At 50.8% G+C, this 26,005-nt stretch overlaps 1 protein-coding gene across 6 annotated transcripts; it reads left to right on the top strand.

Annotated features, from left to right (window-relative positions):
• Positions 1-5,265: 5,265 nt before the first annotated feature.
• Positions 5,266-24,832, top strand: CD22 (CD22 molecule). Of its 6 annotated transcripts, none has more exons than XM_010347917.3 (14): positions 5,266-5,359; positions 9,493-9,548; positions 10,032-10,409; positions 13,815-14,150; positions 15,566-15,832; positions 15,981-16,244; positions 18,505-18,762; positions 18,968-19,231; positions 19,325-19,588; positions 22,004-22,100; positions 22,226-22,301; positions 22,802-22,920; positions 23,603-23,687; positions 23,998-24,832. In XM_010347917.3, the coding sequence occupies exons 2-14, from the start codon at positions 9,515-9,517 to the stop codon at positions 24,127-24,129; spliced, it is 2,574 nt and encodes an 857-aa protein (XP_010346219.1). In that variant the 5' UTR covers positions 5,266-5,359; positions 9,493-9,514; the 3' UTR covers positions 24,130-24,832. The 6 variants fall into 6 exon arrangements, with proteins under 6 accessions (XP_010346219.1, XP_010346218.1, XP_074242650.1 ...); XM_010347916.3 differs by having other exon boundaries at positions 10,026-10,409; XM_074386549.1 differs by lacking the exon at positions 5,266-5,359 and adding an exon at positions 5,390-5,808.
• Positions 24,833-26,005: the final 1,173 nt, after the last annotated feature.

Below are 26,005 nucleotides of genomic sequence, written 5' to 3'. Positions count from 1 at the left end.
AATTAGCCAGGTGCACACCTGTAGTCCCAGCTACTTGGAAGGCTGAGGCAGGAGAATCACTTGAACTCAGGAGGCGGAGGTTGCAGTGAGCCGAGATCACACCACTACATTCCAGCCTGGGTGACAGAGCCAGACTCCATTTCAAATAAATAAGTAAATAAGAGAAAAAAAAGAGAAAAAGGAGAAGGAAATAGCCAAGCCTCTTTCTTCCTCCACTCTTCTTGCTCTTCAACTCCAGGCTGCTCCTTAAACAGGAGGTGACAACCTCACCTCACAAGTTTAAAAAAAAAATTCTTTTAATTTTGAAATAATTATCACAGGAAGTTGCAAAGATAGAACAGAGAAGCCTGGCAGCAACTGAGCTGAACACTCCTTCCCACCCTAGAGCTCGCTCTGCCTGGGGAGCGGGGAGGAAATGACAGTTTGGTCCCAAAGGGCCTCGCTGTGAAGCTCAGGCTGGGGCTGAGTAGCCAGAGGTGCATGAATGAATGTCTCCAGGGAGTGCTGGGTCAGCAGGGCACATAACAATGTCTGGAATAATGACAGCTCTCTTTTACGGAGAGCCCGTTCCATAGTAGCCACCGTGCAAAGTGCTGTAGGGGTTGGGAACTGTCACAGCACAGCCCTGAAGTCGTAGCAGCAATCTTATTACCACCCTGGGAGGGGAAACTGAGGCAATGTCACAGCAGATTCATGGCAGAACTGGGACTGGAACCCAGGTGGTTTTACTGCATGCTTGTCATGGGATGTGCGGGCTGCTGAGTGTGTCGCGTGTGTGCTGTCGCTAGCCCTGTGAGGAAGGGCTATTGTTGTTGTTCTCATCTTATTACTGTCCTGGGCAGAGGTCAGGGGCGAGGGGGACACAGCCAGGCTGGGCGTGGCCACCCAGGGCTCACAGGGACTCTGTTAGTTGCCTGGTTTCACTGCTTCCCTGGCAAGGGGCTGACAGTCAAGTCACCGAAAAAGGAGACCAGTGACCTGTTTGGAGTAAAGGGGGAAGGAAAAGGGAAAGCGTAGAGGTTGCGCTTTCAGGGGTCCTGCTCCTCCTCCCTTGCCTTCTCCACGCAGCCCTTGGCCTCTGAAATCAAGACACATCCACAAGCCCATGGTCCAGTCTCCTCATGTTACAAGACTATGAGCCACGCCTGGTGCTGTGGCCTGCAGGAACCTCAGCTTCTCCTTCTAGGTGAGGAGCAAGGATTCGAGTCCCAAAGGGTCCCCTGCCTGATACCTTTGGGGCCTGGTCACCTGGCCTGGAGTCCCGCATTGAGATTGCTGGGGTTAAAAAAAAAAAATCATGGCCAGGTGCGGTGACTTGTGCCTGTAATCCTAGCATCTTGGAAGCCGGATGCAGCGGATGGCTTGAGGCCAGGAGTTCCAGACCAGAATGGGCAATGTAGAGAATCCCCAACTCAACAAAAAATAAAAAATAAATTAGCTGAGTGGCGCCTGTAGTTCTAGTTACTCGGGTGGCTGAGGATCACTTGAGCCCACCTCCAGTTCGAGGCTGCAAAAAAAAAAATTTTTTTTTAATTTTATTTTGAAATAAGTATAGATTCACAGAAAGTTGCAAAGATAGAACAGAGAAGTCTGGTGTGCTCTTCACCCAGCGTGCCCTGATGGTTACTTTTAAAATCATTCAGGTCAATATCAAAACCAGGAATTTGACATTGGTATAATGTGTGTGTACAGTTCTATGCCATTTTATCACATCTAGATGAATATAACCACCACTGCAATTCAGATACAGAATTATTCTGTCACTACAAAGACCTCCCTCATGCTACACCCTTCAGAGTCGTACACTTTCCCACCATCCCTAACCCCTGGCAACTTTTCATCTTCTCCACCTGTATCATTTTGTTATTTCAAAAATGTTACGACCAGGCGCGGTGGCTCACACCTGTAATCCCAGAGAGCAGGTGGATCACTTGAGGTCAGGAGTTCGAGACCAGCCTGGCCAACCTGGTGAACCCCCGTCTCTACTAAAATACAAAAATTAGCCAGGCCTGGTGGTGGCAGGTGCCTGTAATCTCCTGCTTAAGAAGCTGAAGCAGAAGAATCATTTGAACCTGGGAGGCAGAGGTTGCAGCGAGTTGAGATCCTGCAACTGCACTCCAGCCTGAGCGACAGGGCGAAACTCCGTCTCAAAAAACAAACAAAAAGAATGTTACAAGCCGGGCGCGGTGGCTCAAGCCTGTAATCCCAGCACTTTGGGAGGCCGAGGCGGGTGGATCACGAGGTCGAGAGATCGAGACCATCCTGGTCAACATGGTGAAACCCCGTCTCTACTAAAAATACAAAAAATTAGCTGGGCGTGGTGGCACGTGCCTGTAATCCCAGCTACTCAGGAGGCTGAGGCAGGAGAATTGCCTGAACCCAGGAGGCGGAGGTTGCGGTGAGCTGAGATCGCTCCATTGCACTCCAGCCTGGGTAACAAGAGCGAAACTCCGACTCAAAAAAAAAAAAAAAAAAAAAAAAAAAAAAAAAAAAAAAGAATGTTACAACACATGTGATCCTTGGAGACTGGTTTTTTTCACTTTCTGTACTGCTCTTCAGAATTATCCAAGTTGTTGCCCGTATCCTATTCACACCTCACTCCTTTCTATTGCTGCATATTACTCCATGGCATGGATGTATCATAATCTGTTAAGCAACTCACCTGTCGGAGGCATTGGATGTTTCCAGTTTTGTTTTTGTTTTTTGTTTTGTTTTGTTTTGTTTCTTTTTGAGACAGAGTCTCACTCTTGTTGCCCAGGCTAGAAAGCAATGGTGCAATCTCAGCTCACTGCAACCTCTGCCTCCCAAGTTCAAGCAGTTCTCTTGCCTTAGCCTCCGGAGTATCTGGGATTACAGACGTGCACCACCACACCCAGGTAATTTTGTATTTTTAGTAGAGATGGGTTTCACCCTCTTGGCCAGGCTGGTCTTGAACTCCTGACCTCAGGTGATTGCCTGCCTCGGCCTGGGCGTGAGCCACTGCGCCCGGCCTGTTTCTAGTTTTTAGCTATTACAAATAAAGCTGCTGTGAATAATTGTGTGCAGGGTTTTGTGTGGCCATACGTTTTCATTTCTTGAGGATAAAATGCCCAGGAGTGCAATTGCTGGGTCATCTGGTAGGTATATTTTGTTTAGTTTTTCAGGAAAGTGACAAACTCTTTTCCAGAGTAGCCGGATCATTTTGCATTCCCACCGACCACGTGTAATGATTCAAGTTCACGGCATTCTCACCAGTGTTTGGCGTTGTCATTATTGGTTTTTAAATTTTAGCTGTTCTAAAGTGATATCTTGTCATGGGTTTCAATTTGCATTTCACTAGTGGCTGGTGATGTGGGACATCTTTTCATGTGCTTATTTGCCTTCTGTATACCTTCTTCAGGAACATGTGTCTTCCTATCTTTTTCCTATTTTCTAATTGGACTGGTTTTTATTTATTTAGAGACAGAATCTCCATCTGTCACCCAGGCTGGAGTGTAGCTGGATCGAGGCTCACTGCAACCTCTACCCCCCGGACTCAGGTGACTCTCCTACCTCAGCTTCCTGAGTAGCTGGGATTATAGGCACATACCACCATGCCCTGCTAATTTTTGTATTTTGAGTAGAGATAGGGTTTTGCCATGTTGGCCAGGCTGGGCTTCAACTCCTGACCTCAGGTGATCTGCCTGCCTCAGCCTCCCAAAATCCTGGATTACAGGTGTGAGCCATCACGCCCAGCCTGGTTTTTACTATATATACATGATATACATACACCACACACATATATACACACACACTATATAATGTAAAGCTGTCATATATTACATATATACTACATATATAACAGCTTTGCTGAGATATAATTCATCACATGCCATAAAACACACCCATGTAAAATGTCCAGTTGAATGGTCTTGAGTCTATTCACTGTTTTACAACCATCACCACAACCAGTTTTAGAACATTTCATCACCCCCATAATAATCTCATGCCCATGAGCAGTCACTTTTCATTTCCTCTCGCATTCCCCAACCACCCCAGCCCTATGCAACCACTAGATCGACTTCTGTCTCTACAGATTTGCCTTTTCTGAATATTTCATATGAATGGAATCACACAATATGTAACATTTTGTGACTGGCTTCTTTCACTTAATGTTTTCAAAGTTCATCCATTGCTGGGTGTGGTAGCTCACACCTGTAATCCCAGCACTTTGGGAGACCAAGGTGGGTGGATCCCCTGAGGTCAGGAGTTCAGGACCAGCCTGGCCAACATGGTAAAACCCTGTCTCTACTAACAATATGAAAAATTAGCTGAATGTGGTGGTGTGCACCTGTAATCCCAGTTACTCAGGAGGTTGAGGCAGGAGAATTGCTTGAACCCGGGAGGCGGAGGTTGCAGTGAGCCACGATCATGCCACTGCACTCCAGCCTGGGCAACAAGAGTGAAACTCTCTCTAAAAATAAATAAATAAAAAGTTTATCCATGTCATAGCACCCATCAGTACCTCATTCCTTTTTATTATCAAATAATATTTATTATTATTTTTTAAGACAGAGTCTCCTTCTGTCACCAGGCTGGAGTACAGTGGCATGATCTCGTCTCGCTGCAACCTCTGATTCCCAGGTTCAAGCAATTCTTCTGCCTCAGCCTCCAGAGTAGCTGGGATTACAGGTGCTGACCACTACATCCAGCTAATTTTTTGTGTGGCCATACGTTTTCATTTTTAGTAGAGATGGGGTTTTACCATGTTGGCCAGGATGGTCTCGAACTCCTGACCTCATGTGAACCACCTGCCTCGGCCTCCCAAAGTGCTGGGATTACAGGCGTGAGCCACCGCACCTGGCCAAGATATCTTTTTCCTTCTCGATATCTGTGTGCTCCTCCCTCAGCCCTTGGGGCTGCTGAAGCTTCAGTGCAGGTGGTCAGATACCCCATCATTTATGCTTATGATGGAAAGTAGTGGAAGTGGTAGTAACTGGATGGTGTCACTAAACTACAAATACTTTCAGGTGGCCCTGTGCCTTTTTCAGCGAGCTGGCAGTCCTCCTGCTTGGCTTGAGTCATTCATATTTCCTGAGAGCTGGGTAAAGGAGGAGTTGTGGAGGAGCCCATTTTGATCTGATATTGCAAACCCATGCACAGAAAGGAATAAGTGCCTGTAGATATGCTAGTCTTCCAATCTGACTCCAAGCCCGCATCCCCTCCATTGTCTCTTCCCCACTCCCCAGGTCACAATGCTGCTTGGTCCCCCGAAGAGCCACAGAGAAGCAGGGGGTGTGGCCATGGAAGTAAACCTCTCTGACCAGAGACTTTACTATACTTCTCCTTTCACTCTCAGATGCTGCCAGGGTCCCTGAAGAAGGAGGACACGCGGAAACAGGTAAAAACCATTTTGCTTTTATTTTGCATTTGACAAGCAAGTTATGGAACAGCAGATGGGCCAGACATACCTCCCAGAGCTGGGGACACAGCGGGGACCTCCCTGGCTCTCTCTTACCTGTGTTACAACAGGTTGTAGACAGACCCCTGTCTTGAGTATCCACCTTGCCAGGCCTGGTGAAGTTTTCCGAGAGTAGGGTAAGTTATTGGATGCCCAGGAGGGAAGAATGGAGCCAGGGAGGCTGGCCCCAAGATTCTGCAAGGCCCTCAACAAGGCAGAGCTAAGAAGGTCTGGACAGCATGGCCCTGTCCTGAGCCTCTGTGCATAATGACTGCTCTCCCTAACCTCCACCCCACCCTCAGCTGCCGAGACCAGCTTGGCTGTGGAGACCCCAACCCAGGGGGTGCTGCAGGAATTAAGAAACAGACACAGAGAGATAGAAAGCAAAGGTGAGACATCTGGGGACTTACAGCATTCCCAGCTGAGAGCCCAGAGCAGACTCTGACCCACGTATTTATTCTTTACATTCCAGTGACAAGTTTAACAAGTGGATGCTCTTTGCTCTTTCATAGGTTAAAGATAAACTAACCAGACAGCTAGTGTATGTTCACTATAATTTAAAGATAAACTAGAAAGTACTCTTTACAAGGGAATGAAAGGAAAGAGTCACATAGCCTGTGTTCAAAGAACTAATTCGTCTGGTGTGGGACATATTCATATTGGTTACTGTTTTAGAACGTCTTAAGCAGTTTTCTGCTTTAGGGGGCTGACTAGGATTTTCTTGCTGCCGCCCTCAGCAAGCAATATGATATTATCACACACGTCAGAATTTGCTCTCAATACTCAGTCTTCCAATTCCTGGGCCTGGGGCCCTACTCCTGTGCTCCAGAGACTCCTGGAGCTCCTTAAGGCAGCCCACAGCCCTGCTCTGGAGGTACCCGTCTCCTGCTCGTGCTGGGATACTCCAGCCCATCCCAGAGGAGGGTATGGCTAGAGGGTGCTGGCAGAGCAGGCACAATGGCCAAGCTCCTGGAGGCAAGTCTCAGCTGCATGGATTGGAGTCTAGTCCTTGTCATAGGTTCCCTTGTTACCCCTTAGGGAACCTTAAGGGGATTTCAAAGAGCACTGGCCCTGCAACCCTGCAAAGGTTTTTATGCAACATATAAAATAGATCCCATGGCTAAAGAAGTTGTGGACAATCTATTATACTATACTCTAATCCCCATGTCTAGAGATTAATGGTGTAGGTAGTGTTTACTAAAAGGTTTTTAAAGTCCTGCAGTAAGGAATCTAACTTATGCCAGGCATGGCGGCTCATGCCTGTAATCCCAACACTTTGGGAGGCTAAGTTGGGCGAATCACCTGAGGTCAGGAGTTTGAAACCAGCCTGGCCAACATGGTCAAACCCCATCTCTAGGAAAACAAACAAACAGACAAAAAATCAGATGGCAGGGGTGGCACATGCCTGGAGTCCCAGCTACTCAGGAGGCTGAGGCAGGAGAATCACTTGAACCCAGCAGAGGTTGCAGTGAGCTGAGATCATGCCACTGCACTCCAGCCTGGGTAACAGAATGAGACTCTCAAAAAAAAAAAAAAAAAAATCGTACTTAACTCTTTAACCCTGCTTTTCTCAAGTGGATGTGACCTTGAAGACTTTTGCATGTGACATTATGAGCACCTGCAGGGCTGATGTCAGCTCTGCCTGGGGAATCTGCCTCAGCTTCAGTCCCTGCACCCCGAATTCATGCTCAGGCTAGGCCAGACCCCCTTCCTGCTGTCGGCAAGCAGCTTAGCATTCCCCACACCCATGACTGGACACCCAGCAGCCCTCGGCATGAGCCATGTGGCTAGAGGAGATAAACAGACAGAAAGGGGAACACTGATGCCTGGGAAACATTGGTGGGTGAGTGGGAGGGGCTTGTGTTGGTGCTGAGACCGGAGACACACTCTGCTGTCACATCCTTTGGGGTCCCCGGGGGCCAGCACAGAGGGCCACGATCATGTAAATTGGGACTTAAATTTAACTCTATGTAAATATAACTCTGTGCAGAGGTCAGGGGTGGTAGAGGACACATTCATTGCATAGAGGAAGAGAGAGATGGGCAGTAGTTGCAAAACCTAACCCACAGACAGGTTTTTTTGGACAAGCTCTGTATATTTTTAGTTTATTTATTTTTATTTATTTTTTTTGAGATGGGGTCTCGCTCTGTTGCCCAGGCTGGAGTGCAGTGGGGAGATCACCACGGGCTTGACTTCCTGGGCTCAAATGATCCTCCCACCTCAGCCTCTTGATTAGCTGAGACTGCAGGTGTGCGACACCATGCCTGGCTAGTTTTTAAATTTTTTTGTAGACACGAGGTCTTGCTATGTTGCCCAGGCTAGTCTCAAACTCCTGACTTCAAGTAATCCTCTCCTGGTCTATTTTTCTTCTGAAGTAGGACATTCCACATAGAAGCTTGGCTGCTTCTCTTAAAACAGTGGAAGATCAGACAGTGTGAGCTCAGTCAGGTTCTGTCTGGCAATAACTGGCTGGAACTGAGACAGCCACCACCTTTAGAGGAGGCACAACTTTTGTCACCACCTGGTTGATTTGTTTCCTGCCTGGCCTGTGGGGCATCTGAGGGGGAACTCTGGACCACATTCTCCTGAGACCTTCCAGACCCCTCCAAATGCTCTTCTGGTGTCATTCTTTGTTTTTTTATGTTTTGGGGTTTGTTGTTGTTGTTGTTGCTGCTGTTTTTGAGACAAGGTCTTGCCCTGTCAACCAGGCTGGAGAGCAGTGGTGAGATCTTGGCTCACTGCAACCTTCGCCTCCTGGGTTCAAGTGATTCTCCTGCCTCAGCCTCCTCGGTAGCTGAGATTACAGGGTGCACCACCATGCCCAGCTGATTTTTTTTTTGTATTTTTAGTATAGATGGGGTTTCGGGCTGGGTGCGGTAGCTCACACCTGTAATCCTAGCACTCTGGGAGGCCGAACTGGGCGGACCACCTGAGGTTGGGAGTTCAAGACCAGCCTGACAAACATGGAGAAACCCCATCTCTACTAAAAATACAAAATTAGCCAGGTGTGGTGGTGCATGCCTGTAATCCCATCTACTCAGGAGGCTGAGGCAGGAGAGTAATTTGAACCCTGAAGGCAGAGGTTGGGGTGAGCTGAGATCATACCATTACACTCCAGCCTGGGCAACAAGAGTGAAACTCGGTCTCAAACAGAAAGAAAAGATGGTGATTCACCATGTTGGCCAGGCTGCTCTTGAAGTCCCGACCCCAAGTGATAGGCCTGCCTCGGCCTCCCAAAGTATTGGGATTACAGGCATGAGCCACTGTGCCCGGATAACCCATACTTTGTTACTGGTTTTAGAATTTTCTTTTACCTGATCTTTCAAACCAAATTTTGACCATGTCTGTCCCTGAGTATAATCCTTGATGAGTAGCACCAGGGAGCGCTCCATGTTATCCAGGGCCTGACATTTGAGGCATTGAGTGGTCTGCTGCCACTCAAAGCCTGAGACCTGGGTAGGAAGCTTATAAAATTAGAGATGGATGAATGAATGGATGGAAAAAAGAAAGCAAGGGAGGAATGAAGGAAGAAAGGAAGGAGTTCTGAAAAGAGAGAGAGACTGCCCCCATGGAGCTTTCAGGTTGAAGGAGAAAAAACTCTGGGCTGGGAGCAGTGGCTCACACCTGTAGTCCCAGCACTTTGGGAGGCTGAGGTGGGTGGTTCATGAGGTCAGGAGTTCAAGACCAGCCTGGCCAACATGGTGAAACCCCATATCTACTAAAAATACAAAAATTAGTTGGGCATGGTGGCACCTGCCTTTACCCAGCTACTTGGGGAGCTGAGGCCAGAAAAACACTTGAGCCTGGGAAGCAGAGGTTGCAGTGAGCTGAGATCGCACCACTGCACTCCATCCTGGGTGGCAGAGCGAGACTCTGTCTCAAAAAAACAAACAAACAAAAAACCAAAAACGAAAGAACTCTGTGAGGATCCCAAATGCCATATCCCCACAATGCAATCAGACTGGGTCCTCCTGGAGCCAGGGGAAGGGTCAGAGCTCACTGGGTGAGCAAGAAAAGCCGTGTGGAAGAAGTAAGCCACCAGACGGCTCAAAGACAAACTCTCCCCTGCTCAGGCTTCCGCCCAGACACGACACCATGCATCTCCTCGGCCCCTGGCTCCTGCTCCTGGGTAAGGACTGTGGCCTGGGCTGGTACTGGGGTTCTGGGATGTCAGTGGGCACTGGAGGAGGAGGAAAGACCTGGGCTGAGAGGCGTCAACATAGGGTAGGGTGGGGTGGCCAGTGTATATAGATTACAAATGTACATACAAATATGTACGTTTCCCATATATACATATGCTTATCTCTTTGCATCCTGCTGTCTTTGTGATTCTCTGTATCTCTCCCACTATCTTCAGAGGGAATTCTTTAGTCTTTTGAAAGGTCTCGGCTGGGTGTGGTGGCTCATGCCTGTGACCCCAGCACTTTGTGAGGCTGAGGCGGGAGGATCACTTGAGGTCAGGAGTTCAAGACCAGCCTGGGCAACATAGCCAGACCCTCCTGTCTCTAAAAAGAATAAAAAATTAAACAAATTTAAAAATAAAGAATAGTTTTTAAAAGAAGGCTCTCATGCCCCCTCAATAATGCTTTCTGATCACTGTGGTGAGTTTCAGAATACTTGGCTTTCTCTGCCTCAAGTGATTGGAGATTTCAGCACCCTAAAGCCCTCTACGCCTGGGAGGGGGCCTGCGTCTGGGTCCCCTGCACCTACAGAATCCCAGATCTCAATGATGCTCTGAAAAGATTCATCCTGTTCCACAATCCTAACTATGACGACAAGACCAAGAGCTTCAAGGGGACCAGACTCTATGAAAACAAAGAGGACGGAACGTTTCCTTCTGAACAAAGGGTGCAATTCCTGGGGAACGACGAGAATAACTGCACACTGAGAATCAACCCGGTATACGTCAATGACAGTGGTGTGCTGGGGCTGAGGATGGAATCCAAGAAAAATAATAAATGGATGGAAAAAACAAACCTCAGTGTCTCTGGTAAGGCCTTCGGGGAGTGGGTCCTTTGCTCTGGGTAGGGGCGAGCTGGGGGCAGGAAATACCTGACTCTTGGCACAGAGCTCACAAACTGAGCTGCCTGCAGGGCTCAGGCAGGGGACGCTGGCGGGTGGTGATGGCGAGGTGGCAGCACTAGAGCTGTGGGACCTCAGGTGTCTCACCTCACCCACAGCTCCTGCCCTTCTGGGACCTGGATTCTAAGGTTGTTGGATTTTCCAATCTTTCTCTCTTTCTTTCTCACCATGCAGTTTTCAGCTTTTATGACAAACTTGTGTTTGGCCTTAGTGTTGGAGTCATCCAAGCACCGCATTCCTTTAGTGGAGTGGGTCTGTGTGCAGCCAGCCTCGGTTCTTCCCCAGGCTGGACCACCCCCTTCAGACAGCGGGGTCTGAAGCTGCATCGCTCACCCCAAACATAGGGCTGCTCAGAGCTGCCCACCAAGGAAACCTAGTGTGAAAATGAGTGACCACACTCCCTCGGCTCCAGACCTGTTTGATGGGTCAAATCCACCCCTACGCGTGCAATCCCATAACTGAGCCTACCATATAAAAATCACAAGATGCTCATTTTACTTTTTTTCTCTTCTTTTCCCCTTCCCCTTCCCTTCTTTCTTTCTTTCTTTCTTTTTTTTTTTCTTTTTTTTTTTTTTTGAGATCAAGTTCCACTCTTGTTGCCCAGGCTGGAGATCATTGACATGATCTCAACTCACTGCAACCTCCACCTACCAGGTTCAAGCGATTCTCCTGCCTCAGCCTCCCAAGTAGCTGGGATTACAGGCATATGCTACCATGCCCAGCTAATTTTGTATTTTTAGTAGAGACAGGGTTTCTCCATGTTGGCCAGTCTGGTCTCAAACTCTCAACCTCAGGCGATCCACCCTCCTCGGCCTCCCAAAGTGCTGGGATTACAGGCATGAGCCACCGCACCTAGCCTCCCTTCCCTTTTTATGAGACAGGGTCTTGCTCTGTCATCACCCAGGCTGGAGTGCAGTGGCGCAATCTCAGCTCACTGTAGCCTTGATCTCCTGGGCTCAAGCGATCCTCCCACCTCAGCCTCCAGAGCAGCTGAGATATCAGGTGTATGCCACTGTGCCTGGCTTTTTAATTTGTTGTAGAAATGGGTCTTGCTATGTTGCCCAGGCTCGTCTCAAACTCCAGGCCTCAAGCAATCCTCCTGCTTCAGCCTCCTAAAGCATTGGGATTACAGGTATGAGCCACTGCACCTGGCCAGATCTTCTGATTTTTCAAGAGACGATGGAAATCTAGATTTTCCAGTGAGATCTCTCCACATGCTAATGTTCATGGCAAGTTCCCATGAGCTCTTCAAGGCTAGATGACACTGTTGTCAAACGCCAGAGGCCAGTTTCCAGCCCCTGATGCGTCAGCCAAACACTGACTCATCAGTGCTTAGAAGCTGAGAAAGGATTCTTTAATTTAGCCAAAGCGAGGGGAGGGAAGAGGGAAACTCAAATCTAACCTGACTTTGAGGATTGCTGGGGGCTTTTATGAGTAAAGTAGGTGTGCAGGGATGACATCCCGATCATCAAAGCTGTTGTGCCCCTCGGCTCATCAGATTTCTTTTTTCTGTTTTTTGTTTGTTTGTTTTTGTTTGTTTGTTTGTTTTTGAGGCTAAGTCCTGCTCTTGTTGCCCAGGCTAGAGTGCAGTAGCGTGATCTCAGCTCACCGCAACCTCTGCCTCCGAGGTTCAAGTGATTCTTCTGCCTCAGCCTCCCGTGTAGCTGGGACTACAGGCACCCGCCACCACGCCCAGCTAATTTTTGTATTTTTAGTAGAGATGGGGTTCCACCATGTTGGCCAGGCTGGTCTCGAGCTCCTGACTTTGTGATCCACCCGCCTCGGCCTCCCAAAGTGCTGGGATTACAGGCGTGAGCCACTGCACCTGGCCTCGACTCATTAAATTTCTGCATGTTATCAAAGAGGTCTGTGAGACCTAAGGATCATTGTTCTTTGAAAGAAAGACAAGTTCCTTTATCTTGCAGACTGCCCCCAGGAGGTGAGGATATAAGTTAATCAATTATTAGTGAATTAATGGTTACCTGCTACGGAAATGACCAAATGTAACTAATCATGCATGGAGGAAGGAAAGGACAAAGAGAAAAGAAGGAAAATGAACATCTTAAATTTTTTATAACACAGGCTCAGTTATAGCACTGCACATGTAGGGGCGGATTTGACCCATCAAACACAGGTGTGGGGTCTCTGCCCTAGGAGTGTGCTTGCTCTGTTCCACATCCTGTTTCCTGGATGGGTAGTTCTGAGCAGCCTTAAATTTGGAGTGAGTGATGCAGCTTCAGACCCCGCTGTCTGAAGCGGGTGGTCCAACCTGGGGGAAAGCTGAGGCTGGCTGCACACAGACCCACCCCACTAAAGGAATACCATGCTTGGATGGCTCCAATACTGAATGAAGCCAGGAAACCAACACAAGGTTGTCAAAGCCGAAAAGCACATAACTAAACTGGTAAAATACACTTAAGAGGTGGTGGGAGTACAACCTTGCATCATTCAGAAAGCACACATCCAGCAATGAGAATGAAAGAAGTATAGATTACTATTCCCAAGGACGTTTAGTGTGGTCAAGGCCTTTCAGAGAGGATTTCAGGTGAGCAAAAGTGATTCAAAGTGGAGAAAAGCAGGACTGGTCTGGGTGTAGTAGTTCCCGCCTGTAACCCCTGCACTTTGGGAGGCTGAGGTCGGAGGATCACTTGAGCCCAGGAGTTTGAGACCAGCCTTCGTAACATGGCAAGACCCTATCTCTACAAAAAATTTTAAAAACTAGCTAGGTGTGGTGGCACAGGCCTGTAGTCCCAGTTACTCAGGGAACTGAGGTGAGAGGATTGCTTGAGCCCAGGAGGTCAAGGCTGCAGTGAGCTAGGATTGTGCCACTGCACTCCAGCCTGGGTGACAGAGCAAGACTCTGTCTCTAAAGAAAAAAAAGAGGCCCAGCGTGGCGGCTTACATCTTGGCTTTGGGAGGCCAAGGCAGAAGGATCACTTGAGGTCAGGAGTTCGAGACCAGCCTGGCCAACATGGTGAAATCCTGTCTCTACTAAAAATACAAAAAATTAGCTGGGCATGGTGGTAGATGCCTGTAATCCCAGCTACTTGGGAGGCTGAGGCAGGGGGATCACTTGAATTGGGGAAGCGGAGGTTGCAGCAAGCTGAGATTGTGCCACTGCACTCCAGCCTGGGTGACAGAGGGAGATTTCATCCCCCCCCCCAAAAAAAAAAAAACAAAGCAGGACTGGAGAGAGGTGGAATGAAGTGGCAAGGGGTTCCTGAGGGGTGATCTGGGACAGGACATCTAAAGCCAGGTGTACACTCATGTCTTTAGTTCCCCAGGCTCCAGCATGGGCTCTGTTCTTTTGCAGAAAGGCCTTTTCCACCTCATATCCAGCTCCCTCCAGAAATTCAAGAATCCCAGGAAATCACTCTGACCTGCTTGCTGAATTTCACCTGCCATGGGTATCAGATCCAATTGCAGTGGTTCCTGGAGGGGGATTTAATGACACAGGCTGTTGTCACCCCGACCTCCGTGTTCCCTGAGTCTGTCTTCACCCAGAACAAGGTCCCTGAGTCTCTCTTCACCCGGAGCGAGCTCAAGTTCAGGACGCAGTGGATTCACCACGGGAAGAACGTGACCTGCCAGCTCCAAGATGCGGAAGGGAAGGCCCTCTCCAAAGACACAGTGCAGCTGAATGTGAAGCGTGAGTCTCCCCATGCTCCTATGGGAAGGGCAAGGTCTTTGTCACCTTCTCCCCAGCCCCACAGGGGGCATGCACCCAGGGCACCAGGAAGCCTACACTGACAGTGGTGTCCTCAAGCCCCGGTCACACTGAGCTCCCTCTGGCACCACCCACCTTGTCAGCCATGGGGTTTTGGGAAATTGATTCAATTTAGCCTAACAGAATAAAATGGTCCATTCTTGGCCAGGCATGGTGGCTCACACCTGTAATCCCAGCACTTTGGGAGGCAGGTGGATCATGAGGTCAGGAGATCAAGACCATCCTGGCTAACACAGTGAAACCCCATCTCTAGTAAAAATGCAATTAGCTGGGTGTGGTGGTGCGCGCCTGTAGTCTCAGCTACTTGGGAGGCTGAGGCAGGAGAATCACTTGAACCCAGGAGGCAGAGGTTGCAGTGACTCGAGATCTCACCACTCACTGCACTCCAGCCTGGGAGACAGACCCAGACTCCCATCTCAAAAAAAAGCAACAAAAAAAACAAAAAACGGTCCATCTTCAAGCAGAGACATGATTTGGGGATTATCTGGTTAGGTCTCTTTGTTTCCCTCTTGGGGGGGAATCTTTTATTTTGTGCCTCATTCATTCAATAAATATGTATCACAAACCTGCTAGGTTCCAGGCCTTATTAGGGCTGCCAGCTGTGGCGGGGGCGGGGGCACGGGGCAGGGGGCAGGGTGCAGCAGTGAGCAAAGCTCTTGCCCCACATGGGGCCAGCACTGCAGTGAAAGAGACGGACAACAAATGGATTAACAAAGAAATACAGAGCAGGAGCAAAGACATTAGAATATGGAGCAAAGCAATGTTAACAAAGAAATAATACAACACTATTGTAGGTAGATGTGCGTATTAGGAAAAAAATAAGGCCAGGAGAGGGGAGTGATGAAGAGAGATCTCTTTAAGAAGGTGAGCACTTAAGCTGATTGGAACAGAGGGAGGGGCTGAGGCCAGCGAATATTTTTGAGAGGAGGATTTCAGGGGAAGAGAAGAGCATGTTCAAAGGCTGCAGGCAGGAGCTGGGAGGGGGAGGATCTCAGAGGCTGAGGGCCACATGGCAGGACGGAAGGCAGGAGATGGAGCGGGACTCCGGATCCCAAGGGCTGCTGTGAGGGTTTGGGATTCTAGGCAACGTGTGGAACCCACTTGTAGTTTCCCCCAGGATTGGCGAGGTCTGGTGGATGGTGTGAAGAACCCTGCATGCTGCTGGTGGAGACCAGCAGGCAAAGGAAGTGGGAGGGGGAAGCTGAAAGCCAAGTTAGGAGGCCACGGCCAGGCCAGGCCGACCTGGTCACCGCTTTGTCAGAATAAAAGTCCTTTCCCCACCTTCTGCCCGCTGAGAATTCCCCGCCCCATCCCCGACTGCCCCTCTGCTCCTCCAGACAGCCCACAATTGAAGATCAAGGTCACTCCCAGTGAACCCACAGTGAGGGAGGGGGATTCTGTGACCATGACCTGCGAGGTCAGCAGCAGCAACCCAGACTACAGGACTGTATCCTGGCACAAGGATGGGTCCCCGCTGGAGGGACAGAACACACTCAGGCTACTGCTGCCGGAAGTGACCAAGCACCACAGTGGGACGTACTGCTGTCAGGCCACCAATGACGTGGGCACAGGAACGTCAGGCCCAGTGGTCCTGCAAGTGCAGTGTGAGCCCCTCGGAGCTGGGGGTGGGCCAGGCAGGGAGTTGGCAGGGGAGGACCCGGAGAGGGGAGCCTCAGGGGCTCTCGGGGCCATGTGCTCAGGTTGAGGGGATGCTTTCCTCACCTCCCCACTCGCCTCTGCCCCCTCTTCCAGATGCCCCAGAACCTTCCAACATTCAGATCCTCCCGTCACCGGCTGTGGAGGGAAATGAAGTCAAGTTTCTTTGCGCATCACAGGCCAATCCTCCTCCAGCAAATTACACGTGGTACCACAATGGGAAAGAAGTGCAGGGAAGGACAGAGGGGACATTCTGCATCCCCAAGGCCCTCCCCTGGCACGCCGGGACTTATTCCTGCGTGGCAGAAAACATTCTTGGTACTGGACAGAGGGGCCCGGGAGCTGAGCTGGACGTCCAGTGTGAGTAGCCATGCAGCCTCTGGTTCTAGGGAGAGACGATGGACACAGGGAGGGGGAAGGCAGATGGGGTGCAGGGCATTCCTGGGTCCTACAGTCAAGAGTAGCCAGGGTCTCCTGACATGTCAGCTTCTCAGGGTAGGGGCTTTGTTGCTGTTCACAGCTGCGTTCCCAGCTGCTAGCATAGGGCCCGGCTCACGGAAGTGTGTGTTCAGTAGATGCTTATTGAATGAATGAGGCCAGGCACGGTGGCTCACACCTGCAATCCCAGCTCTTTGGGAGGCGAAGGCAGGAGGGTCGCTTGAGCCCAGGAGTTTGAGACCAGCCTGAGTCACACACAGTGACATACCATCTCTACAAAAAATGCAAAAATTAGCTGGGCGTGGTGGTGCGTGCCTGTGGTCCCAGTTACTGGGGGTGCTAAGGTGGGAGAATCGCTTGAGCCCAGGAGGGTGAGGCTGCAGTAAGCTATGTTCCTGCTACCGCACTCCAGCCTGGGTGACAGAGCAAGACCCGGGTCTCAAAAAAAAAAAAAAAAAGAAAAGAAAGGAAAATGCTGGGGCTGGGATTACAGGTGTGGGCCAGGCATGGTGGCTTATACCTGCAGTCCCAGCACTTTGGGAGGCGGAGGCAGACGGATCACTTAAGGCCAGGAGTTTGAGTCCAGCCTGGGCAACATGGTAAAACCTCATCTCTACAAAAAAATTAGCCTATTATGGTCGTGCATGCCTGTAGTCTCATCTACCCAGGAGGGTAAGGTGGGAGGATCATCTGAGGCAGGGCAGTCAAGTCTACAGTGAGCCAGTGATCACACCGCTGCATTACAGCCTGGTGACTGAGTGAGACTGTCTCAAAAAAAAGAATGAATTGGCTAGTTATGGTGGCTCATGCCTGTAATCCCAGCACTTTGGGAGGCCAAGGTGGGTGGATCACTTGAGGTCAGGAGTTCGAGACCAGCCTGGCCAACATGGCGAATCCCTGTCTCTACTAAAAATACAAAACATTAGCTGGATGTGATGGAGGGCACCTGTAATCCCAGGTACTTGGGAGGCTAAGACAGGAAAATCACTTGAACCTGTGAGGTAGAATTTGCAGTGAGCCGAGATGGTGCCACTGCACTCCAGCCTGGGGAATAGAAGAGTAAGACACTGTCTCTAAAAAAAAAAAAAAAAAGAAAGAAAGAAAAAAAGAAAAAGAAAGAAAGAAAAAAGATACCAGGACTCCATGAGGGACACAGAGAGTTAGTGTCCCTAGGCAGTGACTGAGTCTCAAAAGAGGCCTTGAAGTTTTTGATGAGAACTGGGGCAACATGCCTCATTACGCCTCCATTGTGAGACCCTGGTTAACACAGTGAATCTCATCACTGAGTAGAGCACAGGACAAAGAATGCATAGATTTGATCCTTGACCCTGAGATGTCATATGTGCTGATGGGACACGGGTGCCCAAGTCCTGAGCATCTCAGACAGCTGGATGCATGGCCACAGCAGCCGCAGTGGTGTTTGTGCAGTGTTTGCCACACCACACTCTCCTCTAAGGGCACCATCTCATTTCCTCCTTGGAACAATTCTAGGAGGTTAGGAATTCTCAGGACCCCCCCCAACTCTCAGGGCACCCCCACTTCCGCCACCCAACCCCTGCTGCCTTTTGTTTTTGAGATAGAGCCTAGCTCTGTTGCTCAGGCTGGAGTGCAGTGGCGTGATCTTGGCTCACTGCAACCTCTGCCTCCCAGGTTCAAGCTATTCTCCTTCCTCAGCCTTCTGAGTAGTGAGGACTACAGATGAGATTTTAAAAATTTTTAGTAGAGACAGGTTTTGCTGTGTTGGCCAAGCTGGTCTCGAACTCCTGACCTCAGGTGATCCACCCTCCTTGGCCTCCCAAAATGCTGGGATTACAGGCGTGATCCACCACGCCTGGCCTCAAGACCCCATTTGACAGATGCGTAAACTGAGACCTGCAGCTCATGCCAGTGCGCCTCTCAGCAGCCATCTGGCTAAGGTGTAAACTGAGACCTGCAGCTCATGCCGGTGCGCCTCTCAGCAGCCATCTGGCTCAGGTGCTGTGCTCTGGACCCCTGCACCAAACCACAGCCAGGCCAGAGAGCCAGGGCAGGGTTTCTGTCCTCACACAGATGCAGAAAGGAAGCAACTACTTTAGGACCTGTATGGATGCCTGGGACAGGTAGCAGGAGAAGAGGAAGCAAGAGGGAAGGGGTACTAAGGACAACTGGCTTTTCTTTACTCACCTCTCTGGTTTTCTTCCAGATCCTCCCAAGGAGGTGACCACAGTGATTCAAAACCCCACGGTGATTCGAGAAGGAGACACAGTGACCCTTTCCTGTAACTACAATTCCAGTAACCCCAGCGTTACCTGGTATGAATGGAAAATGGGTAGCTCCCAGGAGACGTCATCATCTGCGGTGCTGAAGATCCAAAACATTGCCTGGAACAACAACGTCGTCAGCTGTGCAGCTTGTAACAACTGGTGCTCGTGGGCCTCCCAGGTCACCCTGAATGTCCAGTGTGAGTCCCCGGGCTGGGCAGGGGGATCTGGGAGGTAGCCTGGCTGGGACATGGGGATGGAAGGTGACGAGGCTGGAGCTTGGGCCAGTGTCTTCGACAAAATTGAGGGGTAGGAGCCTGGCCTCAGGGCCAAGGGGAAGGGAGGCCTGGGGACAGCAAGAGGGACAGGGAACGGTGAGGTCAGCCTGGGACCCTTGCCCTCCAGATGCCCCCCGAGGCGTGTGGGTCCGGAAAATCAAGCCCCTTTCCAAGATTTACTCTGGGAACTCAGTCAGCCTCCAATGTGGCTTCACAAGCAGCCACCCCAAAGAAGTTCAGTTCTTCTGGAAGAAAAATGGCAACCTTCTGGGGAAAGAAAGTGAGCTGAACTTTGACTCCATCTCCCCAGAAGACGCTGGGAGTTACAGCTGCTGGGTGAAGAACTCCATAGGACAGACAGCATCCGAACCCTGGTCGCTCCAAGTGCTGTGTGAGTGGGGGCCGGAGGTTGGGAGTGGAGCAGAGCGGGACCGGGCGACCTGCCTGGTGGTGACCTCCCACTTCCCCCTCACCCACTGTGCAGATGCACCCCGGAGGCTTCGTGTGTCCATGAGCCCAGGGAACCGAGTGATGGAGGGGAAGAGAGCAGCCCTGACCTGTGAGAGCGATGCCAACCCTCCCGTCTCCCACTACACCTGGTTTGACTGGAATAACCAAACCTTCCACTATCCTGGCCAGACGCTGAGATTGGAGCCAGTGGAGGTCAAGCACTCGGGCGCTTACTGGTGCCGGGGGACCAACAGTGTGGGCGAGGGCCACTCGCCCCTCAGCACCCTCACTGTCTACTGTAAGGCCTCTTCCTGCTCTTGTTCTTGCGGGTGGTGGTTCTTCTTTCTTCTTCCCCCACCGCCGCTGCCTCCTCCTCCTCCTTCTCCTCCTCCTTCCTTTCTTCTCTTCCTGCTTCCTTCTCCTCCTCCTTCTTTCTATCTTCTTTCCTCTTCTCTTCTTTTTCTTCTTCTTCCTCTTCTTCTTCCTTCTCCTCCTCCTTCTCTTTCTCCTCCTCCTCTTCCTTCCTTCTCCTTCTCCTTCTCCTTCTCCTTCTCCTTCTCCTTCTCCTTCTCCTTCTCCTTCTCCTTCTCCTTCTCCTTCTCCTTCTCCTTCTCCTTCTCCTTCTCCTTCTCCTTCTCCTTCTCCTTCTCCTTCTCCTTCTCCTTCTCCTTCTCCTTCTCCTTCTCCTTCTCCTTCTCCTTCTCCTTCTCCTTCTCCTTCTCCTTCTCCTTCTCCTTCTCCTTCTCCTTCTTTTTTGAGACAGTCTCACTCTTGTCGTCCAGGCTGGAGTACAGTGGCTCAGTCTAGGCTCACTGCAACCTCCACCTCCCGGGTTCAAGCTATTCTCCTGCCTCAGCCTCCTGAGCAGCTGGATTGCAGGCATGTGCCACCACGCCCAGCTAATTTTTGTACTTTTAATAGAGACGGGGTTTCACCATATTGACCATGCTGATCTCAAACACCTGACCTTGTGATCCGCCTGCCTTGGCTTCCCAAACTTCTGGGATTACAGCATGATCCACCGCACCCAGCTCCTTGTTTTTATCCTTTAAGATGTCAGTGATTTTTTTTTTTTCCAAACAGGGTCTCACTCTGTTGCACAGGCTGTAGTGCAGTGACACAATCTCAGCTCCTGCCTCGACCCCCTGGGCTCAAGTGGTTCTCCTGCCTCGGCCTCCAGAGTAGTAGACATGGGAGATTTTTAAGCAGATCATATAAGCACGTGGTAAAAATATAAAATGTAAGCATGAAAGGGTCAATAGTGGAAAGACAGATGCTGCTCACTCTTGATTCCCAAGGACTCATCCCCACCACAGGTCCCCACTGCACACATCACCCCACCTTCCCCGGGGGTGTTTTTCACATGCACAATTCACATGCAGGGGTCTGTGTCTACACACCATTCCTCGTGACACAGACCAGGCAGAGCTCACACTTTGCCCAGTACTTTGCTTTTTTTCCATGGAATAATACCACTTGGACATTGTTCTGTATCTGTGCATACACAGGGTGCCTAAAGTCTGCAGGAAGCGCAAGGTGGCTCACACCTGTAATCTCAATACTTTGAGGGGCGGAGGTGGGAGGATCACTTGAGCCCAGGAGTTTGAGACCAGCCTGGACAACATAGCCCATACCTCATAGCAAGACCTAGTCTCTACAAAATATACCAAAATATATATACATTAAAAATAAAACAATAACAAAAAGAAGAGTCTGGAAGCATAGAGAACATATTTGATTAATTTATTGTACTTTTGCAGATTAATGATTGGAAACATGGCCTTAAATTTAGGGAACCTGGCTGGGCGCAGTGGCTCAATGCCTGTAATCCCAACACTTTGGGAGGCCGAGGTGGGTGGATCACTTGAGGCCAGGAGCTCAAGACAAGCCTGGCCAACATGGCGAAACCCCATCTCTACTAAAGATATACAAATTAGCCGGGAGTGGTGATGCACACCTGTAATCCCAGCTACTCAGGAGGCTGAGGCAGGAGAATCGCTTGAACCCGGGAGGCGGAGGTTGCAGTGAGCCGAGATCACACCACTGGACTCCAGTCTGGGCAACAGAGCAAGAATCTGTCTCAATCAATCAATCAACGTAGGGAACCATCACCAGCACAGCCGAAGACCAAAGGAAAACATCTGGAACATATTATCTGGAAATGTCACAGACACCTCCCATCATATAAAAAACTTCCCTGGGTCTCCCCTTTGCAGACAGCCTGAGACCCACCTCTCTTTCCCAGGGCCATGGAGCCCTCTCGTATGAAGGTTGCATACGTTTTCCTCCCAGTGCCCTCTTAAGGGCCGAGGTCTGCAGCCTCTTGTTTTGGGCATGCCTGCAAGGACAGCTGCAAGATGCATTCCCACGTGGAATTGCCAATGCCACGTGGAAGACAGGGGCATTTTTGGAGCTGATCACACAGCCACACGGCCGTAAAGAGCTACACCCGTTCGTGCGGGTGCGAGTCACAGGCTCTTGGCGTGCCGCCTCTGTGGGAAAAGCAGCTTCTCAGAATTAGGGCCTTCCTCTTAACAGGAGGCCCAGAGCAGGCAGGGGTGGGTGTTGCCCTCTTCTTCCGAACCCCTTTCGCATGCATGCATGGGAGAAGGATGTGTCTGGCTGCAGAGAGAAGTCCAGGATGCCTTCCAGGCAAAGGCTGCCAGGCAGAACTGGCTCCTCAGCTGATTAAGGTCTCTCTTTCTCCACCCAGATAGCCCAGAGACCATTGGCAGGCAAGTGGCCCTGTTTCTCGGGTCCTGCCTGGCCATCCTCATCCTGGGGATCTGTGGGTTCAAGCTCCAGCAACGGTGAGCTCCTGCCACTGCCCACTTCCTCCTCTCTCCCTTGGCAGAGGCCTGTGTCCAGTTGCTCCATCTCGAAGCCTCCAGCCTGTGGAGTCCCTGACCCTCACACATGTGCCTTTATTTCTCAGCTGGGAGAGGACACAGAGCCAGCAGGGGCTTCAGGAGAATTCCAGTGGCCAGAGCTTCTTTGTGAGGAATAAAAAGGTAGGATGGGGCTCGGTACGGTGGCTCACACCTGTAATCCCAGCACTTTTGGAGGCTGTGGCAGGCAGATCACCTGAGGTTGGGAGTTCGAGACCAGCGTGGTCAACATGGTGAAACCCTGTCTCTACTAAAAATATTTTTTAAATTAGCCAGGTGTGGTGGTGCATGCCTGTAATTCCAGCTACTCGGGAGGCTGAGGCAGGAGAATTGCTTGAACCCGGGAGGCAGAGGTTGCAGTAAGCGGAGATTGCACCGCTGCACTCCAGCCTGGGCGACAGAGCCAGACTGCCTCAAAAAAAAAAAAAAAAAAAAAAAAAAAAAAAAAAAAAAATAGGATGGGAGAAAGGTGAATGCAGGGCAGACTGTGAAGGAAAGTGGGGAAACGAGGTGAAGGAGGGGAATAAAATGTCCTCTGGGGAGACCTGGGCTGTCAGAGGACAGAGAAGGGGACCAGAGTCGGGGAACAGGTGGTTGGCACTTCACCCACGCCTCCCTTCCAGGTTAGAAGAGCCCCTCTCTCGGAAGGCCCCCACTCCCTGGGATGCTACAATCCGATGATGGAAGATGTCATTAGCTATGCCACCCTGCAATTTCCTGAGACGAATACACCACGAACTGGGTACTGAGGGTACCGGGAGGGCGGCCCAGCACCCTGGGGGGGAGGTGAGAGGAAAAGCTCTTGTCCTGTCTGCCCTCTTTGTGCCAGGCCCATGCCAGGCACCACAATACACACCTCATTCCCGCTCTATAACAAGCCTCTGGATAAGGGTCAGTCTCCGGAAGTGGACCTGCTCCTTCCAGTCAGCAGCACGCATGCCCAGTCCATCCTTATCACGGAGGTCAAGACCTCGTGATACACACTCACGCCTACTCCCTCCACATACATTTGCGAGAGCTCCTACTCTGAGCTTTGGGCGCTGGGGAGGCAGCAGGTTTTACAGAAGAGGCTGATGTTGGGGTGCTGTTGGGGGAGCAGTGGCTCACGTCTGTAATCCTACACTTTGGGAAGCTGAGGTGGGCGGATCAGGAGGTCAGGAGTTCGAGACCAGCCTAACCAAAATGGTGAAACCCTGTCTCTACTAAAACTACAAAAATTAGTTGGGCATGGTGGTGGGCGCCTGTAACCCCCGCTACTCGAGAGGCTGAGGCAAGAGAATCACTTGAACCCAGGAGGCGGAGTTTACGGTGACCATGCCATTGCACTCCAGCCTGGGTGACAGAGCAAGACTCTATCTCAAAAAAAAGAGAAAGGAAAGTTCATGAGAAATGCTTCATATGTGGTTGTCTACCTGCCCTCTCAGAGATGCAGAGACCTCAGAGATCCAGAGACCTCCCCCAGACCGCGATGACTCGGTCATTTATTCAGTGTTGCAGAAGCGGCAAGTGGTAAGGAGGGAGGGGCTGTGGAAGGCTGGGGACGGGCCTGGCCTCGGTGGTGGGTCCCGCAAGGAAGGACTTAGGCAGACATCCGTGATGGCAGAGGTTGGGTGTTGGAAACGGTTGCTCCAGAAGAGCTGGTGAGAGCCAGGCAGGCACCTCCAGGTCCTGGATGCCGGCCACAGCCAGTTTCTGAACACCAGGACGCCTGCCTGGGCTTTTGGACCCCTGAGTGGAATGAAGGAGAGGATTCGGAGGAAAGCCGCGGTGGGAGGCTGGCGGCAGCGGGGCCAGGCTGATCACCACGTGGCTTTCTTAGGACGACTATGAGAACGTGGTTCCAGATTTTCCAGAGGATGAGGGGATTCATTACTCGGAGCTGATTCGGTTTGGGGTTGGGGAGCGGCCTCAGGCACCGGAAAACGTGGACTACGTGATCCTCAAGCACTGACGCCGGATGGGCTGCAGCAGAGGCGCTGGGAGCAGCAGGGGCCAGGGAAGTCCCAGAGCTTCCCCAGACTCCACCACATGGCTTCCTCCTTCGCGCGCGCGCACGCACACACACACACACACACACACACACACACACACACACATTCATACCCGCACACACTCACACATGCTCACTGCAGAGAACCTTGTGTCTTGCTCAGCCAGTCTTTCTGGTGAGGGTAACCCCAACCCTCCACTCCCCTTGCTACCCAGAAACCCATCTAAACACCTGCCCCAAGATGCACACCTTCCCGTGCCCCGACCCCCACCCGTAGGCTGCCACCCTCCCCTCTGACCCCCACCCCCACCTCCACCCCCACCCCAGCTGCTTGTGTCCCTCTGGGATCTGCCCATCATCATTTTTCCTTCCCTCCTCCACCTCTTTGGCCTCCTACCCCTGATCTGACATCCCCACTCACGAATCTTATGCCCAGTTTCTGCCTCTTGGGGGGAAAGCCCAGAAAAGAACAGAATTAAGGTAGGAAGGGGCCCAGTCCTGGCCTGGCTTCTCCTCTGGAAGCGAGGCATTGCATAGGGAGCGTATGCCACAGTGGCCCCTCGCCTCCGGGAACTCCGGGTTTGACATGGACACACCGGTGTGGATAAACATGTGATGGAGACAGAGCTCACAATAAAAATGGCTCAGATGCCACTTGAAAGAACCAGTGAACTCTTTTCAGTCTGTGGAGTCAGAGTGGGGAAGAGGAGAGGGGGAAGGCTTCATGGGGCCTGGTGGGGAAGGGAATGGTCACAGTAGTTTAGTGATCAAATCAGCCCATTGGAGAGTCCGGCGTCTTGTTAGGAAAAGCATACTGGCTTTGCAGGCAGATGAGCGTGAGAGCTTGAGTCTTGATTTTTTGACTTAACTAGCCGGGTGATCTTGGCAAGGCTTGCCAGCTTGCCTGAGCCTTGGTTTCTCCATCTGTAAAGTGGAGAGGGAGAGGCCACTGCCCACTATGCAGGTGGCCCCTGATAGGAAGTGAGGCATCGTCATATAGGCTGGAGCCAGCACAGAAGCCAAAAGTCCCCCAGGAAACAAACCCCATCCTTCATTTGCATTTCTCGAAGAATGTGAAAAGGGGAAGCCAATTCAATACAGTTCTTCTCAAAAGTGATGCTACCCAGCTCTTGCACAACCCATAGCTGCCAGAGAAAGTCTTGAAGACCAGCCACGCTGAGAAAGCTCATAGCTTTTCTGCCGTTCACGGTCCTCCGCACCAGTTCCCTAATTCTGTTCACTGATTCAGATTTTCCAGTTAGGTGCCCCTGCTTCCCTTTCCGCTTCTCAGATTTGATCTCTCTCCACCCATCCACCTGATTCTGTGAAGTGGCCAAAGCCAATTTTCCGGTGTGATTATCCGATCATCAAGGGGACTAGCTCCTGACACACGGCCGGTGTCCCCAAACTGCTGACTTCCTTTCCCACCCTCCTTTCCCATCTCTGCTCAACACCTAGATGCTGACTCTAGGAATTACAGTGCAGGGAGGCCTTGATCTCTGCATCAATCCACTTTGTCCCTGTTTTGATTTCTGGTGAGCATCGTTAACTTTGCTGGAGGAAGATGAGACTTCAAGCACTGTTTAAATGAGACGGAGAGGGTGTTGGGATGTCTGGCCAAAATGAGGTTCGGTGTCATTCATCCCTTCCTTCATTCATTCGCACACAGTTACTGAGCACCTGGAAATGCAACCAGTACAGATCCAGTTGTTAGGACACCAAAAATATAAAGCAGAGGACCAACCTTGGGGATCTCTAAATCTAGGGGACCCAAAGGTTTTTAGCACAGGATCCCCTGGAGGGAGCCAAGGCAGTCCTAAGCCTGAAGGGCCTGGCT

This window comes from Saimiri boliviensis, chromosome 14 (assembly GCF_048565385.1).
Source record: "Saimiri boliviensis isolate mSaiBol1 chromosome 14, mSaiBol1.pri, whole genome shotgun sequence".
Taxonomy (NCBI): domain Eukaryota; kingdom Metazoa; phylum Chordata; class Mammalia; order Primates; family Cebidae; genus Saimiri; species Saimiri boliviensis.
The sequence above is the reverse complement of the archived record's forward strand: the minus strand, read 5'-3'. Positions and strand labels throughout refer to the sequence as shown.

Coding starts and splice junctions, on each gene's coding strand:
- CD22 (XM_074386548.1), top strand. CDS start 5,687: ATGACTGCTCTCCCTAACCTCCACCCCACCCTCAGCTGCCGAGACCAG. Junction 19,232..19,324: donor CTGGTCGCTCCAAGTGCTGT/GTGAGTGGGGGC, acceptor CCCACTGTGCAG/ATGCACCCCGGAGGCTTCGT. Junction 19,589..22,003: donor CAGCACCCTCACTGTCTACT/GTAAGGCCTCTT, acceptor TTCTCCACCCAG/ATAGCCCAGAGACCATTGGC.